The sequence below is a fragment of the Gracilinanus agilis genome, chromosome 1, assembly GCF_016433145.1.
Source record: "Gracilinanus agilis isolate LMUSP501 chromosome 1, AgileGrace, whole genome shotgun sequence".
NCBI classification, from domain to species: Eukaryota; Metazoa; Chordata; class Mammalia; order Didelphimorphia; family Didelphidae; genus Gracilinanus; species Gracilinanus agilis.
This window is the reverse complement of record NC_058130.1, coordinates 701,805,473-701,820,885: the sequence shown is the minus strand read 5'-3', so window position 1 is coordinate 701,820,885 and position 15,413 is coordinate 701,805,473. Positions and strand designations below refer to the sequence as shown.

General features: G+C 44.2%; 1 protein-coding gene across 1 annotated transcript in view; it reads left to right on the top strand.

Moving 5' to 3' along the window:
• ZC3H3 (zinc finger CCCH-type containing 3) overlaps positions 1-3,534 on the top strand; it is a 501,954-nt gene extending 498,420 nt beyond the window's left edge. Inside the window, 1 exon segment of the mRNA XM_044669341.1 lies at positions 3,454-3,534. Coding sequence (XP_044525276.1) covers positions 3,454-3,485 — 32 coding nt within the window. The 3' untranslated portion in view covers positions 3,486-3,534.
• Positions 3,535-15,413: the final 11,879 nt, after the last annotated feature.

The following is a 15,413-nucleotide window of genomic DNA, read 5'->3' as shown; positions in this document are numbered from 1 at the left end:
GCAGAGCAAGCCTTATAGAGAGTAATGGGGAAAGGGCCTGCTCTCCCAGGGTAAGAGATGTCTTGGAAACCTGCATCCCATATAGGATCTTAGAATCTTAGCTGGAAGAGACCTTAGAAAGCCCCTAGTCCAAGCCATACCTAAACAGAAATCCTATTTCAACACTCCAAACAAGTGGCCATCAAGCTGCTGCTTAAAAGACTTGCAGTGGCAGGGAAATTCATTTTGGGATTGCTCTAATTGTTAGGATGTTTTCCCTTATATCAAGCTGAAATCTACTTTCTTTCAGCTTTCCCCAGTTGTTCCTAATTTTACCTTCTGGGGCCAAGTAGAATGAGTCTAATCCCTCTTCCACATGACAGTCCCTTTAAATGATTAAAGATATCTATTGTGTGTTGTCCTTTCTCCCATTCCCCGAGTCTTTACTCCTCCAAGTTAAATATACCCATTCTTTTCGACCAGTCCTCCTATTGTATAGTTTCCAATCTTCTTGCCATCCATTCAGCCTCTTGGGCCTTCCATTCCTAATAGACCCTTTGTGTACAGTCACAGAATTTCAGAGCTGGAATCTCAGAGGCAGTTTAATTCAACTCAAAAAACACCCCTCCCCATCAAAAAAAAAAAAAAAAAAGTCCTACTGTGACACACTTAACAGATGGCATTTGGCCTTTGCCTAAAGACTTCAAATGAGAGGATACCCACTTCCTCCTGTGGAAGCCATTCTACTTTGGGATGACTTTTCTTGACCCAGAATTGTTTCTCTGCTGTTTCTACCCATTGTTTCTGGTTCTAAATCCTGGAACCAAATAGAGCAAGTCTGACCTATCCTGTTCCCCTTAACCATCCCCTGTTCTTTGAACTTGATCCTCATATGGAATGGGCTTGAGAATTTTTTTGTGATTCTGATTTCCCTCTTCTAGCTAGCTGCTTTATAGCTTCTTAGTGGCCTTCCTCACTTACAGGGGCCAGAAGGGAACACAGTACTCACATTAAGCCAGATATAGTGGTGAGACTCCTCTTCATCTGGAAACTGTAGGGGTTTTTTTAACACTTAAAAAATGTAAAAAGCCTTTATTTTTATATCACTTTCATTTCCAGGCACAGCCTCCTGGAAGCTTCCCCCCATACACACCTAGCAATCTATGCTTTGTATCAAAACATAAAGAAAAAAAATGCAGTTTGGCAAAACCAACCAATACTTGACTGAGTCTGATAGTATCTCCAATAATTCACCCGTAGACACACCACTTCAGCAAAAAAAGAGAACTTGCATTTTCTCAGCTCTTCTCCAGGCCTAATCTTAGTGCCTGTCATTACAAAACATTTGCTTTCCCGTTTTTGAAATTGTGTATATTGTTTTCCTGGTCCCCCTTATTTCACTCCACCTCAGTTCTTATTTCTCATGTCCATTGCTTCTTAGGGTTAATATTCCCTTACATTCATGAGCCATATTTTTTCCAAGAGGTCTCCAGTAGATGGGCACTTAGCTTGTTTCCAAGTTCTTTCTACCATTTCCATTACAAATATTTTAACATAATATGGAAACTTTCTGTCTTTGACTTCCTTGGGCCCTCACAAAGGGATCTATGGGTTAAAAAATATGGACATTTTAACTACTTTCTTAGCTTTTCCAAGTGGCAGGATCAATCCATAGTTCCACCCACAATATATTCATATGCCTGTCCTTCCTCAAATGATACCACTTTTGGTGCTGTAGCCTATGGTCATGTTAGGTATTTTAGGCTTCTATCTGACATTGGACTGATTTTTGACCCTATGTGTATACTAAAACCCCCAAATCTTTAAAAAAAAAAAGTAGCTGCCTATCTCATCCTGTACTTGTAAAGATGACTTTTTTAACCCAAGTTTCATTTATTCCCTATTAAATTTCATCTGCTTTGATTCTGCCCAGAGTTCTAGATTTTCTTTTTTTATTGTTGTTCTAGCCTTTCCTGAGCTTTTTGAATCCCAAGGATCATCCATTGTGCTAGATGACCCTCTCCACTTTGTATCATTTCCAGATTTGATAAGGATGATGTCTTTCTCTTTGTCTAAGTCATTTATTAAAAATCCTTTCTACTCTGAGGACTTGGTTTCAGATATTTAGCTCTGAATGTTTACTCTTTGAGTCTAGCCATTCAACCAGTTTGAATCCATCCAGTTGCCCTCATCTAGCTCACATTTATTCATCTTCTCCAAAGACTAGCAGGAGATACTTTATCAGATGCTTTGTAGAAATCTAGGCAGATTGTATCCACATACTTTCCCTGTTCTGCCTATTTTATAACATTGTCAAAAAAGAAAAGAATATGGATTTGATATGACTTGTTCTTGCTAAGGCTGAAGTGCCTCTTTGTGATTATTGCTTCCTTTTCTAAGTGTTCACCAACCATCTCTCTAATAATATATTTAGAATTTTGCCAGGAATTAGTCAAGCTTTTTGGCCTATTGCTTATTCCATTGTTACCTTCTACTTACTTTTTTAAAAATCTGGATATTTCCACTTCTTCGTTTCTTTAGTGTCTCTCTCATTCTATCTTGCCACGTCTCACCCATCTTTAATATCTGTCATTTCAGTACCTAAGAATATGGAGATTTTCCTAAGAGCTATTGCCAATGATAAGGCCAAGATTTAGATTAGGCATCAGGCTCATGGCAATTACAAGGACTAGGCTTCCAAAGGCTGACCATCTAAACTCTCAGGATCAGATAGAGAGCCTTTCTTTGCTCAGAGTGCTGTGGAGTTACAGGACTTCTTCAAGTTCCTTCCAGTTCTTTTCTGGTAGTGAGGTGAATCCTTCAGGATAATTCTTTTCTACTGTGACAGTCCTGGGAGTGGATATATGGTACTTGTGATGCCTCTGGTCTGAAGAAGGAGACATAGCCCCTCTCCCCACCCAGGAGACCCTCTCTGAGGGTAAGAGTAGCAGGTAGAAGAGGTACCGTCATGTGACACTTTCCACAGAACAGCACAATTACGAATGAGCAACTCACAGGAGGTCATGACACACAAAGGGAGGACTTTCTGGTAGAAAAGGGTATGGGTAGCTGAGTTGGGTTTGGCAGACTGAGGACGATTTCAAGGAATGGCTGGATCAGGAGCTGGAAGGCACAGGGTGGTGGGACTGAGTAGGGGCATCCAGAGAACCTTCAAGGATCTACCTATCTACCTACAGCTATATGGCTCAGTGGATTGAGATCCAGACCCAGAGACCTAGGTGGGTTGGGGTGGGGAGTCCTGGGTCAAATGTAACCTCAGACACTTCTACCTGTGTGACCCTGGGCAAGTCACTTAACCCCCACTGCCTAGCCCTTTCCACTCTTCTGCCTTGGAACCAGTATACAGTATTGATTCTAAAACAGAAGGTAAGGGTTTTTAATTTAAAAGGAAAAAAAAAAAAAAGCTAACTGTTCTCACTCCAGACCCTCTCCTCTCTTACCTTCTTCCCTCAGGGAAGCCACTGCAAATCAAGCCTCGACTCTGAGTTGCCCAGGGCCCGGCCCACAAGACGACGGCATCGCCCCTCAGGAAGCCCAGCAGCCCGGCCCCAGGTTGGCACCTACCTCAAGGGCCCAAAGGCCAAAAACTGCTGTCGATGCCGCTGCCGATGCCGCTGCCACTGCCAAAAGAGGGGCCGAGGCCCCCGCCCTGCCAGCGCTCGCCGCCAGGCTGCCATCTCCCCGATTTCCTCAAGGAGCTGGCAGGCGGTTTCCCCTTTTGACTTTTAGCCTTTTCTTATTTAAAGAGTGACCAGGGCCTTCTCTTCTTCCACTTTCCCTTCCTCATCTTCTTCTCTTCACCACCCGTTATCCTCATTCCTTCCTCACCCTAAGTTGGGTCTCAGGGCAAAGGTCAGCCTAGCCATGCCCCTGAAGCAGGTACCAAGGCCACCTGACAATACACTTCCTCTCCCCTGCTCCAAGACCCTGCACCCCTTCTCAGAGAGCCCCAGTTCTCTCCAGCCCATCAGCTGTGAATAGAGTTTGGGGACCCGATTCCTTGTAGGCTCAATGTTCTAGACAGGCCTTCTGCACGCTTGCTCAGGGTGAGGAGAAGAGGTGCCTAGAGCTTTCTGGGGATGGAGGTGCTCTTTCCTAGTACATTAGATTCCATAGCAACAGAGAAGTCACAGGGGCTCCCCTGTGGGTGGAAGAAGTCTCTTTCCTTCCCCACCCTCAGACTCCCCGACACAAGTGCAGTAGGTAGGAATGTGACTGGCAGGGCACTGGCCTCCTCTGGGATCAGGGCCTAACATTTCTCTCTGCTCTCCATTCTGTCTGCCCCTGTCTCTTCTCTGACTGGTCCTCATCTCTTTCTCTCCTCTCATTTCTCCTCTTCCTTTCCTTGCCCCCCTCCCCTTCCTTCTGTCCTTGCGTGTCTTCTTCTACGCCCGCGTGGATATGTGTGAATGTGATCTGCTCAGTGGCTCTGAAAGATGTAACCAAGACACCTTGATCCCCTCCAAGTAGCTCCGTGGGGTAGGAACCCTCCTCATCCCCTTGCCCATCCTACTACCACCAAGGTCCTCCTGCTGGCCTGACTGCCCTGGCCTCTTGTTGGCATTTTATGTTCAGCAATAAAAGTTCCTGTGTCTTACCGGCTGGTCCTGGATCTCACTGCAGATACCCCTATGGGGCAGCCACATTGGGAGGGATGGACGTACTGCCACTCCGACACACAATCTTATGCTCTGACATTCACAGCTGGGCATTCAAAGAAAGAAGCGTGTGTAGAGATTCAGGGAGCATCCCTGGGAGGGATTCGACACTCACATTCTCAGACATGCACCGCCTCCGTAGACGAGGAAGAGCTGATGAGGAGGCCCTTGGACAAACACCGTGTGGCCAGAGCTTCCATGTGCTTGGAAGAACTTCATGCCCTTGAGCCAGGCAGCTAGATAGAATGATATGCCAGATAGACTCAGCACCCCTCCCCAGGCCCTGCATGATGACATCTCAAAAAGCAGCTCGTGCAGGGGTCTAACCCAGCACACACAACCCTGCTTCTCTTTAGATATTGCCCAGGCTGGGCCAGACCCAGGTGCCACCAACAGCCATCTCAACATCTCTCCCTGCCCTCGGGCCCTGGCCAGGACCAGACATGGGAGAGAATTGCTCCCAGGCTCATCCTTGTAGCTAGATTATTTTGGAGAGCATGTTAGGGATGGGAAGAAGGACATGGACTTTCAGAGATCCACCCTGAGTCTGGGAAAAGCCCTTGGAGGAGGTAGAAAGAGATGTAGTGTCCCACATGGAGCACCAGCTCACTCCTAAAACCCTTGGCCATGAGATGTGTGGGGTGGGGAAAGGCTGGCTGAGTCCATGGCCCAGCTGCTTCTGGGGGCACATTGGACGTCAACCGCCTGCCAGAGCCCAATTCCAGGAGCCAGAGATCTCCTGGGGAATCCTACCCCAACCCCCTCCAAGGAGTCATCTCAGGAGAACGGGCAGTAAGCCCAGAACCTGGGCCTGGGCTGTACGAGGAGCCCCCTCACCAGTGCCAGGATGCAACTGGCCCTTCCTAGGAACAGCCTTCTCTGTCCCTCCGATCCCCCTACCTACCTAATGTCCTCCACCACTAAGTCCCCAGGCCCTCCTCCTAGGAATAGCCTGCCAGGGTGGGGGTGGCAAATCCTGGAGTCAGGGAACCCTTGCCTGAGGGGATGAGACTGAACACAAGCTCACGATGCAGAGGAAAAGTCAAACCCTGGTTCCACTCGTTCCTTGTGTGGCCTTGGACAAGGCACTCTCTGCTTGAGACCTGTTTCCCCACATGTAAAATGATTGGCCTACACTAGATGATCTCTTAGCTCTTTCCAACTCATGGGGACTGGGGCATGGTCTTAACCCTGTGGAACTTGGCCCCATGAATCAAAGGAAAGAAATCCACCAAGGAGAGGGTAAGGGGGGGGGGGTCCAACATCCTGGGGGCCTCCATCCAAGTCCTAGATCTACCCTCAAATCTTTTTTAGGTACCCAAACTTGTCTAAAATGGAACCCTTCTCCTCCCCTGCCCCCTAAGCCCACATCCTCTAAACTTCTGTTTGGATGTCATCCTCAACCAGACCCTCAAGTTCAAAATGTCATATTCCATTCATGCCTTACTTTCTTTTCCTTCATCCCCAAATCCAATCAATTGCCAAGACTTGTAAATCCTATCTCCACAACATCTCTCAAATCTGTCTCATCACCACTCACGTGCCCACCACCCTAGCTCATCATCTCTCACCTAGACAATCCCAGATTCTATTCCCTCCTTTGTATGACGCATTCTCCACTGAGCTGAAAGCACAAATCTGGCCATGTTACTTCTCTGTTCAAGAACCTTCGATGGCTCCCTATCAAGACCAAAATACAAACTAGGCAGTTTGGCATTGGAAGTACTCTGCAACAAAGAGATCAAACAGCAGCCTGCAACACTCATCAGACCAGATTAAAATATAATTGGGAAATAGTTAACCAAATAAATGCAAGCACAATAAAACATGGGTGGTGTTACTGTGATTTTTCTAAGGCATTATGTACCCACGGGGATCCTTACATAGGGTTTAGTGGCCCTGTTCCTACTTGAGTTTAACACCACTGTTCTTAAGTTGGATTTCAACCACTTGCTCTTCTCTTCACTTTGGACTTCATCCTCCATCTTTATGTTAGTCTGTCCCCAGGGCCTGGAGTTCATACTCCTAATCTGTACCTCTTAGCATCCCTAGCTTCCTCCTGGCAGCCTTTTCTGACCCAGCTGCTGCTCGGCCATCATCCTTATTGATTTAGGTTGGGTTTTTTTTGCTTTTTTTACATGATGTATTCACCCAACAGAAAACAGGCCCTGTAAAGGGTTAGAGCAAAGCCCCTTTCGGATTTGGATATGCTATATCTGCTTAGGAAGAGTTAGTAACGTCCCTGAACAGGTAACAGGCAATGGCCTTACCTTCCAGGTATAGCTTGTCTCTGAACCTTTTCCTCACCATCATCTTTATGGGCAATTCAAGGAAGCTTAAGGCTTAAATACTAGAGAATACCAAACCTCCAGAGCTGTTTGGGCAAATTACCAACTCCCTGGTTCATAGCTTGAACTTCAAAGGTGCAAACTTGGGGAATATATTGGTTTCCCTACGCTAGGATGAGGTGTCTACCCAAGGAGACCAAGCTCTATTCCAGAAGGAGGAATTAAATAGAATAAATACTAAGCCTAAGAGCATTGGCCTCTTCGTAGGAGCCCTTTCTTTATTTTAATGAGCTTGTTGCTAGGGACTCTGTTGGGAGATGAGGGCCTTCAAGGTCCAGATCCTAGACCTGTGGTAGTGAGACTTTGGTGTGCATGCCAGAGGAGAAACTCAGAACCCTCTCTGTGGGCACTCACACTGTTGCCCCAGCAGAGCTCATCAGAGGGACATGGTGGCAGGCTGCTCCCTTCCACTCTCCACGTGTCTGAGGACATTTCTCACATCATTCACCCCTCTGAAAGGTTTGCCATTGCTGCCCTAGAGGGAACAGAACGGGAGGCTTTACCCAAAGTTTAGAGTGTGAGTTTTTCTGCCTTTTCTAAAACAATTGGCCAAGAGTGTAGAAGAAAGCTCATTCCCCAAATGATGATTAAGCAGAAAGCGCTGTCCAGCAGCACCTCGGAGAGTAGTTTTATCTAGCTAAATAGTGTCCAACAGAGGCTACAGACCTATCCAGTAGAGACTACAAGACCAACGGAAAGGATGGTGCTAGGCAACAACATCTGAGCCATGAGTCTCACAACCCTGGTTGAACTGTTTTCTCCATTCATGAACTTTCTTTTTAGAGGTGCAACCCCAAGGAGTATCTGGAGTTTGAAGTGGCCAGACTGATGGGGTATCTACTCATTGAGTCGGTGTCCCCATTGGTACTACAACTTTCTGTGGTTAGGTGATCTTGGTGTCCTGGCATTGTGTGGCCCGGCTACAGGTCTCTATATCAATCCTGGAAGATTTCCTGGAGGAGAAGGAGCTACTGGCATGGCTAAAACCTCAAGAGGTTGGAGTAGAGGGAGAAGAGGAAAGGGAATAATAATAATAGGCCCTGCTTCTACCAAAGCAGTTTGAAATCTCCCCGAAAGTTCAAGGATGGACTAATGTGGTTAGGCAGAAGTCATGTCCACCGCCTATCGGCAGCTCTAGGGGAAAGCCCCTGGCCCTCAGACACAGGACATGAGGAAACCTAGCTCCAATCTCCCACCCCAAAACACACACATAACCTTTCCTCCCTGATTCTTCTTCCCTTGCTGATCCCCTCCAATACACACACATCCTTTCCAGCTTCCCCTCCCTTCCCTTTACCCTCATCTTTCACCTAGAACCTTCGAGCCCTCTAAGGGAGCCCCAACCTCTTAATAAATTCTGAGCCCTGGGAGTTGGGACCCTGAAATATTATGGGCTAGACCCTGGGAAGTAAGTGCCCTCCCTGCTGGGCCTGACCCACTAGGGTGCTACGAAGTGTAGCTCAGAGCTATTCTAGTGCCTCCCTAAGCAGCAAGCCTGGGGAGGGTGATGTGACAGATAGAAACTCATCAGGTTTGGGATGATGATGACAGGTAATGACTGGCACAGTACCTGTATGACCTTAGTCAAGTCACATAGTTTTGCTGAACCTCATATTCATAAAATCACAGTTGAACTAAAATGATTTCCAATGATCCTCTGGTAGCAAAGAACAGCAAGCAGTGATTTTTTTTTTTTATTCAGATGACCTGGATTCAAAACCTGATTACCACTTAACATGGGGCAAGTCACCTAACTTACCTAGAACTCAGATTCATCCCTTGTAAAAGTAGGGAGGTTTGGGTAATTATCTTCTAACTTTACATCTGGGTTCCTAAGTCACTTCCACCCTAGCTGGAACTCTTGGAGACCAGCCCCCAAATAGAGCAAGTAGATCTGAACTCTAGTTCACTGCCACCAATTAAGTGTTTTGCCTTAGACACGAGTCTCCTTTCCTCTCTGGGCTTCAGTTTGTCCTTCTATAAAACAAGGAAGCGTTCTCATAATCATAATATATCTGGATTTCAGCAGGATATCTGAGGGAGTTTGGGACATGATGGGAATGCAGGCTGGAGGATAGTATAGTTAGATGGATTTGGAACTGAATGATCAGATCCAAAGAATGATTAATAGAATTGTTGCCAATTGGGAAAAAAATCTTTATAACAAAAACCTCTGACAAAGGTCTAATTTCTCAAATATATAAGGAGCTAAATCAATTGTACAAAAAAGCAAGCCATTCCCAACTGATAAATGGTCAAGGGACACGAATAGGTAATTTTCAGATAAAGAAATCAGAACTATCTATAAGCACATGAAAAAGTATTCTAAATCTCTCATAATTAGAGAAATGCAAATCAAAACACCGCTGAGGTACCACCTCACACCTAGCAGAATGACCAATATGGCAGCAATAGAAAGTGATAAATGTTGGAGGGGATGTGGCCAAATTGGGACATTAATGCATCACTAGTGGAGTTGTGAATTGATCCAGTCTTTCTGGAAGGCAATTTGGAACTATGCCCAAAGGGCTTTAAAAGACTGCCTGCCTTTTGATCCAGCCATACCATTGTTGGGTTTATACCCCCAAAGAGATAATAAGGAAAAAGTCTTGTACGAAAATACTTATAGCTGCACTCTTTGTGGTGGCAAAAGACTGGAAAACAAGGGTATGCCTGTCAGTTGGGGAATTGTGGTATCTGCTGGTGATGGAATATTATTGCGCTGAAAGGAATAATGAACTGGAGGAATTCCATGTGAACTGGAAAGACCTCCAGGAATTGATGCAGAGTGAAAGAGCAGAACCAGGAGAACATTGTAAACAGAGATGGATACATTACAGCATAATCAAATGTAATGGACTTCTCTACTAGCAGCAATGCAATGATCCAGGACAATTCTGAGGGACTTATGAGAAAGAACTCTATCCACACCCAGAGAAAACTGTGGGAGTAGAAACACAGAAGAAAAACAACTGCTTGATCACATGGTTCGATGGGAATATGATTGGGGATGTAGACTTTAAATGATCACTCTATGCAAATATTAACAATATAGAAATGGGTTTTGAACAATGATATATGTAAAACCCAATGGAATTTCTTATTGGCTCCAGGAAGGGGGAGGGAAAGAACATGAATCACGTAACCATGGGAAAATATTCTAAATCAGTTCATTAAATAAATTAATTAAAATAAATAAATAAATAAAGTGTCTTATTAAAAAGAAAAGAATTATTGTTGCCATTTTTCAGTCTTATCCAACTCTTCATGATCCCATTTGGAGTTTTCCTGGCAAAGATGCTGGAGTGGTTTGCCCTTTCCTTCTCCAGCTCATTTTACAGATGAGGAACTAAAGCAAACAGGGTTAAATGACTTGCTCAGGGTCATACAGCTAGGAAGTATCTGAGGCCAAATTTGAATTCACATAACTGAGCCTTCCTGGCACTCTCTCTGTTGCACCATTGGTTAACATAATCATGTCCATCTTTTTTGAGATCTCAAAGGGAGTGAGCTCTAGTAATCGATCCATTGGTTCTATTTTTTTCAACTTTTTTGTTAGTGACTTAGATGAAAGCTTATCAGATTTTCAGTTACCATGAAGCTCAGAGGGATAACTAGCCCACTAGTCAATATTACTGAGATTGAAACAAATCTCAATAAATATAATATGACATAATCTAGAACAAGGGATAAATACAAGTCCTAGAACTGGTTTCCAGAAAAGCAAGCACCATGTATAATGGGGAAGGATGAAAAGGAGGGAGAGGATTCAGAATATTAAAAATTGTTAGTGAATGTTAAAAAATAAATAAAAGGGAGATTTTAAAGGAAAGATTTTACAGATGGAGTTTGGAAGAGGCATATTAGGCGTTCAGAGAGTTTTAGTGGTCTGTAGGCTCCTTATCACATGGCAGCCAGAAAGCTAATCTGGGATCTTCCTCATTCTAAACTAGCCCTGTGGTTTCATTCAGATTAGAAACCTCCAGGAAGGAAAAGTCCTCTTCCGGTGCAGATTGACACATCCTCTGTAATGTGTAGTCTGACAGTGGCCTGGGACAATGAGGAGTGAAGTGACTTCTTTGGGATCATCCAGCCTTTGGCCATTCTCCTACCATAAGGCCAAACTGCTTGTCTGTGTGATCCTAGGCTGCTTTAATGGAAATTCTGTCCCGAATGAGAGGCAATCCATGCTCCATCCTGCCCTGCTTATCGGACCCAAATAGTTTTGTGTTCCGTTTGAGGCACCCTATTTTAAGAACAATAGCAAACTGGAGTGCGGTTCAGAGAAGACGAGGTAGACAAGAAGCATGAAATTCCTAACCAGACAATGATCTTTTTAGACTGAGGATACTTATCCTGGAGAAAGAGAAACTTTGAGCAGGAGAGGGGAGACACTGAGGCATTCAAGTATTTGAAGGATTAAGTGACTTGCCCAGGAACACACAATTATTGAGAGTTTGGGGTCACATTTGAACTCGGGTCTTCCTGACTCTAGGACCAACACTTTACCCACTGAGCCATCTAGCTGCCCCAAGTCCTAGTCCTGCCTTTTGGAGCCAATGAATGGGTAGAAGACAGCTGTGCTGGTAAATGTTTAACAAAGGGGGGGTGGAGCTGGGAAAACCAGCCATGCTTTAAAATTTCATCTGCATTATTAACATTTTCTCCATCACTCTCTTAAGTCTAGACAATGAACAAAATAGTCCATCAAGCCCTACCTTGTTTGCCAATTTTTGAACTATGAATGCTCACACTGAAAATTTAATAATTGGCTCTGCCTTGAACTGCCTCTAATACGTCCCTGGGTACCGGTGAAGAGATGCATTATGACATGACAACTTGAGCTGTCCAAAAGTGGAATGAGCTTCTGAGTGGGGAAAATCTTCACGCCAGAAGTTAGATGGCCACTTGCTGGGGAGGCAATAAAGGGGAATTGTTCATTTAGCTATGGGCTGAACTGCATGATCCTCAAGGTTGCTTTCCAACTCAGAGATTCTGTATCTCACTGATCTCCAAGCATCTTTTAGTTCTAACATTTTAAGGTCACTAGGAAGATGATGGGTCTTGAGTTCAAGTCCTCTGAGGATAGAACTGGGGAGGTTTGGTTTGACAAAAAGATGACTCAGGAAGGCTATGATGACTGTCTTCAAGTATCTTAAGACCTATAGGGTGAAACAGGAATTAAACTTATTTTATTTACTCCCAGCAAACAGAACCAAGAACAATAGTTGAAATATTGCAGGGGCAAATTTCAACTTGACATTAAAAAAAGATTCTTAGCAATTGGAACTGCCCCAAAGCAGAATGGACTGTCCCTAAGACTCTGGTTTCTCCTTTACTGGATTTCTTCAAGAAGAGGCCAAATAACCCCTTTGCTGACTATATTAGAGTTATATATATAATATAATATATATGATATATATTATAGTTATAGTATAGTTATATATTATAGTTACAGTATATGCTATTTATATTATAGTATAGTTTATATATTATAGTCCTGGTATATGTTATTTATATTATAGTTATAGTATAGTTATATGTTTGTCATATATTATTTATATTATGGTTATATATTATAGAATAATTCTATATAGTATACAATATGCTGTTATATAATATAGTATAATATACTCTATATTATAGTTATATGTATAATATAATAGCTATATTGTAAAATAGGCAGGACCTGATTTAGACCACTCTAATAGCCCTGGTTCAGGAGTAGAACAAAATGAGCTACTTGGAGTCCATCTAACCCTCATATAGCTTCCTTAGTCATAGCCAAGAAAGCCTAGTCCAGATATAGAGTTGATTCAGCTGGACAAAGCTGCCTGTGCCTGTGTTAGTCATTCTGGTTTACTGAGGGAGAAGCAAAGCCACCAGAAAGCTATCTCAATGTTTGAGTCAATTAAGAACTTTTTTTTAATCCTCACCTTCTTTCTTAAAATCATAATTAAGCATCTGTTCCAAGGCAGAAGAAAAGTAAGGTTAGGCAATTGGAGTCAGTGACTTGTCCAGGATTACAGTATCTGGGATCAGATTTGAACCCACGACCTCTCATCTCCAGACCTGGCTCTCTGTCCACTGAGCCACACAGCTGCTCTGAGTCAACTAAGTCTTAAAGATGAGTTTTGACACCTTTGAAGGAAAAATGGTAAGGCCTTAGGAAATTACTCCCACCACAGTCAGGTCTGGGTCAGACTAGTTGGCCATCGTGTTACCTTCTAAATCTAAAATTCTTGTGTGCCAACTCCGAGAGTGGGGAAGGAAGGAGGAAGAGAGACAATCTGGATCTTATAACTTCAGAAAACTCATATGGAAATTTGTTATTACATGTAATTGGTAAAAAAAATGTTTTTAATTAAAAAATAAGTAAATCTAAAATTCTATGATTCCAGGATCACCTGTGGCCTCCAGTCCTTTATGGAAGTAGGCAGGGTAAGAACCCATGATTACCTACGATTAGGGGAGCGGTCCCTAAGCTGCAAGATTATCCTTGACTTTGTCCTTATGGTACTTTTGTTTCCCTGTAACAAACAGACAGAATCCTGGCCTGGCAGGTCTGGGGAGTCCCCATTTTTAGAGTTGGAGGCAGAGCGCAGGTCACCCTAAGGACCTTCTTTCTACACATGTACTCACAGCTCACTCTACCAAAAGGGTTTTGTTTTCAGTGTCATTTCTTTTCCTTTTCTTTACATCACTGTCCTTCCCTATGACCCCAATCCCCGCCACAGAAGCCTCCCTGGGAAGAAATGAGTACAACCTGACCAAGCGCACGCCTCATTCTGCTCCTATTGTCTGTTTCTTCTGCTGAGGAGTGTGTTTCCCTCTCAGCAATCTGAAGTCTTAACTCGTTGCTCCATTGATCAGAGTTCGGAAGTCCTCATTGTGGACTTTGGGTCAGATGTTCTTTGCTCCTCAGCAATTCACAGAAAGCTTCCCAAATTTCTCTGAATTCTTCATATTCATTATTTTTACGACACAATAATATTTCCATTACATTCACGTGCCACTATTTGTTTAGCCATTCATTCCCCAGTCAACAAATGGGTGCCATTTTGCTTCCAGTTTGCAAGAAGGGAATCAGAGAATTCCGTGCAGGATGGCTCTCTAGGAGGGACCAATCCTCTCCCTTCTTGCCCTCGTGAGAATTGTGGGGCAGAAAGTAAAAAAGAAGCAAACAAACAAAAAAAAAACGATCAGGTATTTAAATGGTTCTTCAAGGTTTCCCCAGTACTTTACTCACAGAAGCCTTGTAAGACAGGCAGGGCAGACGTGGTCATTTCCACTTAACAGAGGAGGAAAAAGGGGCAGAACTTGTTCTCGGCCAAGGTCAGAACCGGGATTCAGAATCAGGGCTTCACGTTCCAAGTTTAACTTCTCCCAATACTGTGTACCATCTGACTGTGTGTGACCCAGTTTGGTGGACCAGGGCGTCCCGTCTGAAGGATGCTTTTCAGTGCTGGATCAGGAAAGCGGGAGGAGGGGGTCGATCGATGGAAATCAGGACTGAAATCATGAGGAAACCCCAGCCTAACCTGGCAACGTCGGGAGGTGCTTGCCACCTGGCTCAAGGGGACGACTGTAAGGAAAATGTCTTCATGGTTTGAAAACATTAATGAGAATTTTAACAAGTCTGGAGCACTCTGCTTAGGGCTGGCTAGACAAATTCTATCGGAGGGTTTTACTCTGGGGAAAAGGTCAGTTTCTCAAGAAACTATACATTAAACAGCGTAGAACAATCTTTCAGAAGTGGGTCGTTTATGTTGTTGACTCCTTTTTTTTTTTTTAAACCCTTGTACTTCGGTGTATTGTCTCATAGGTGGAGGATTGGTAAGGGTGGGCAATGGGGGTCAAGTGACTTGCCCAGGGTCACACAGCCGGGAAGTGTCTGAGGCCGGGTTTGAACCTAGGACCTCCTGTCTCTAGGCCTGACTCACTCCACTGAGCTACGCAGCTGCCCCTTGTTGTTGACTCCTGACTTGTACGAAGCACAGGGTCTCCCCAAAACGCTCCGCTCTCCCTACAAATAGACCATTTTCTCTCCCTCCTCACAATAATTAGTTTTATTTAGGATAAGGAACTCCTTTGGCAGGTCAGGTTAGCTGGGAGCTGTAAGAGCGAGCAGCCTTCGATGAAGTTGGTTTTGTTCCAGCTCTCTGCCGAGACACTCTGCACCACCCAAATGGAGGACTTTGGAGACGTCGGAATACACTGGGGGCAAGAGAGAGCTATCAACACGTTTGTATTTTGTGGAAGTAAACCACTTCTGCTACCCTCCTTCAAATCCTACCCTTAGGAAAGAAATAGAAAATAGAAACAGAGATATAGAGCCTCATCCATAGCTAAAGATGGGACAGAGAGATCCATGTGTGGGATACTGAAAGAGAGCGGACAGGTATCC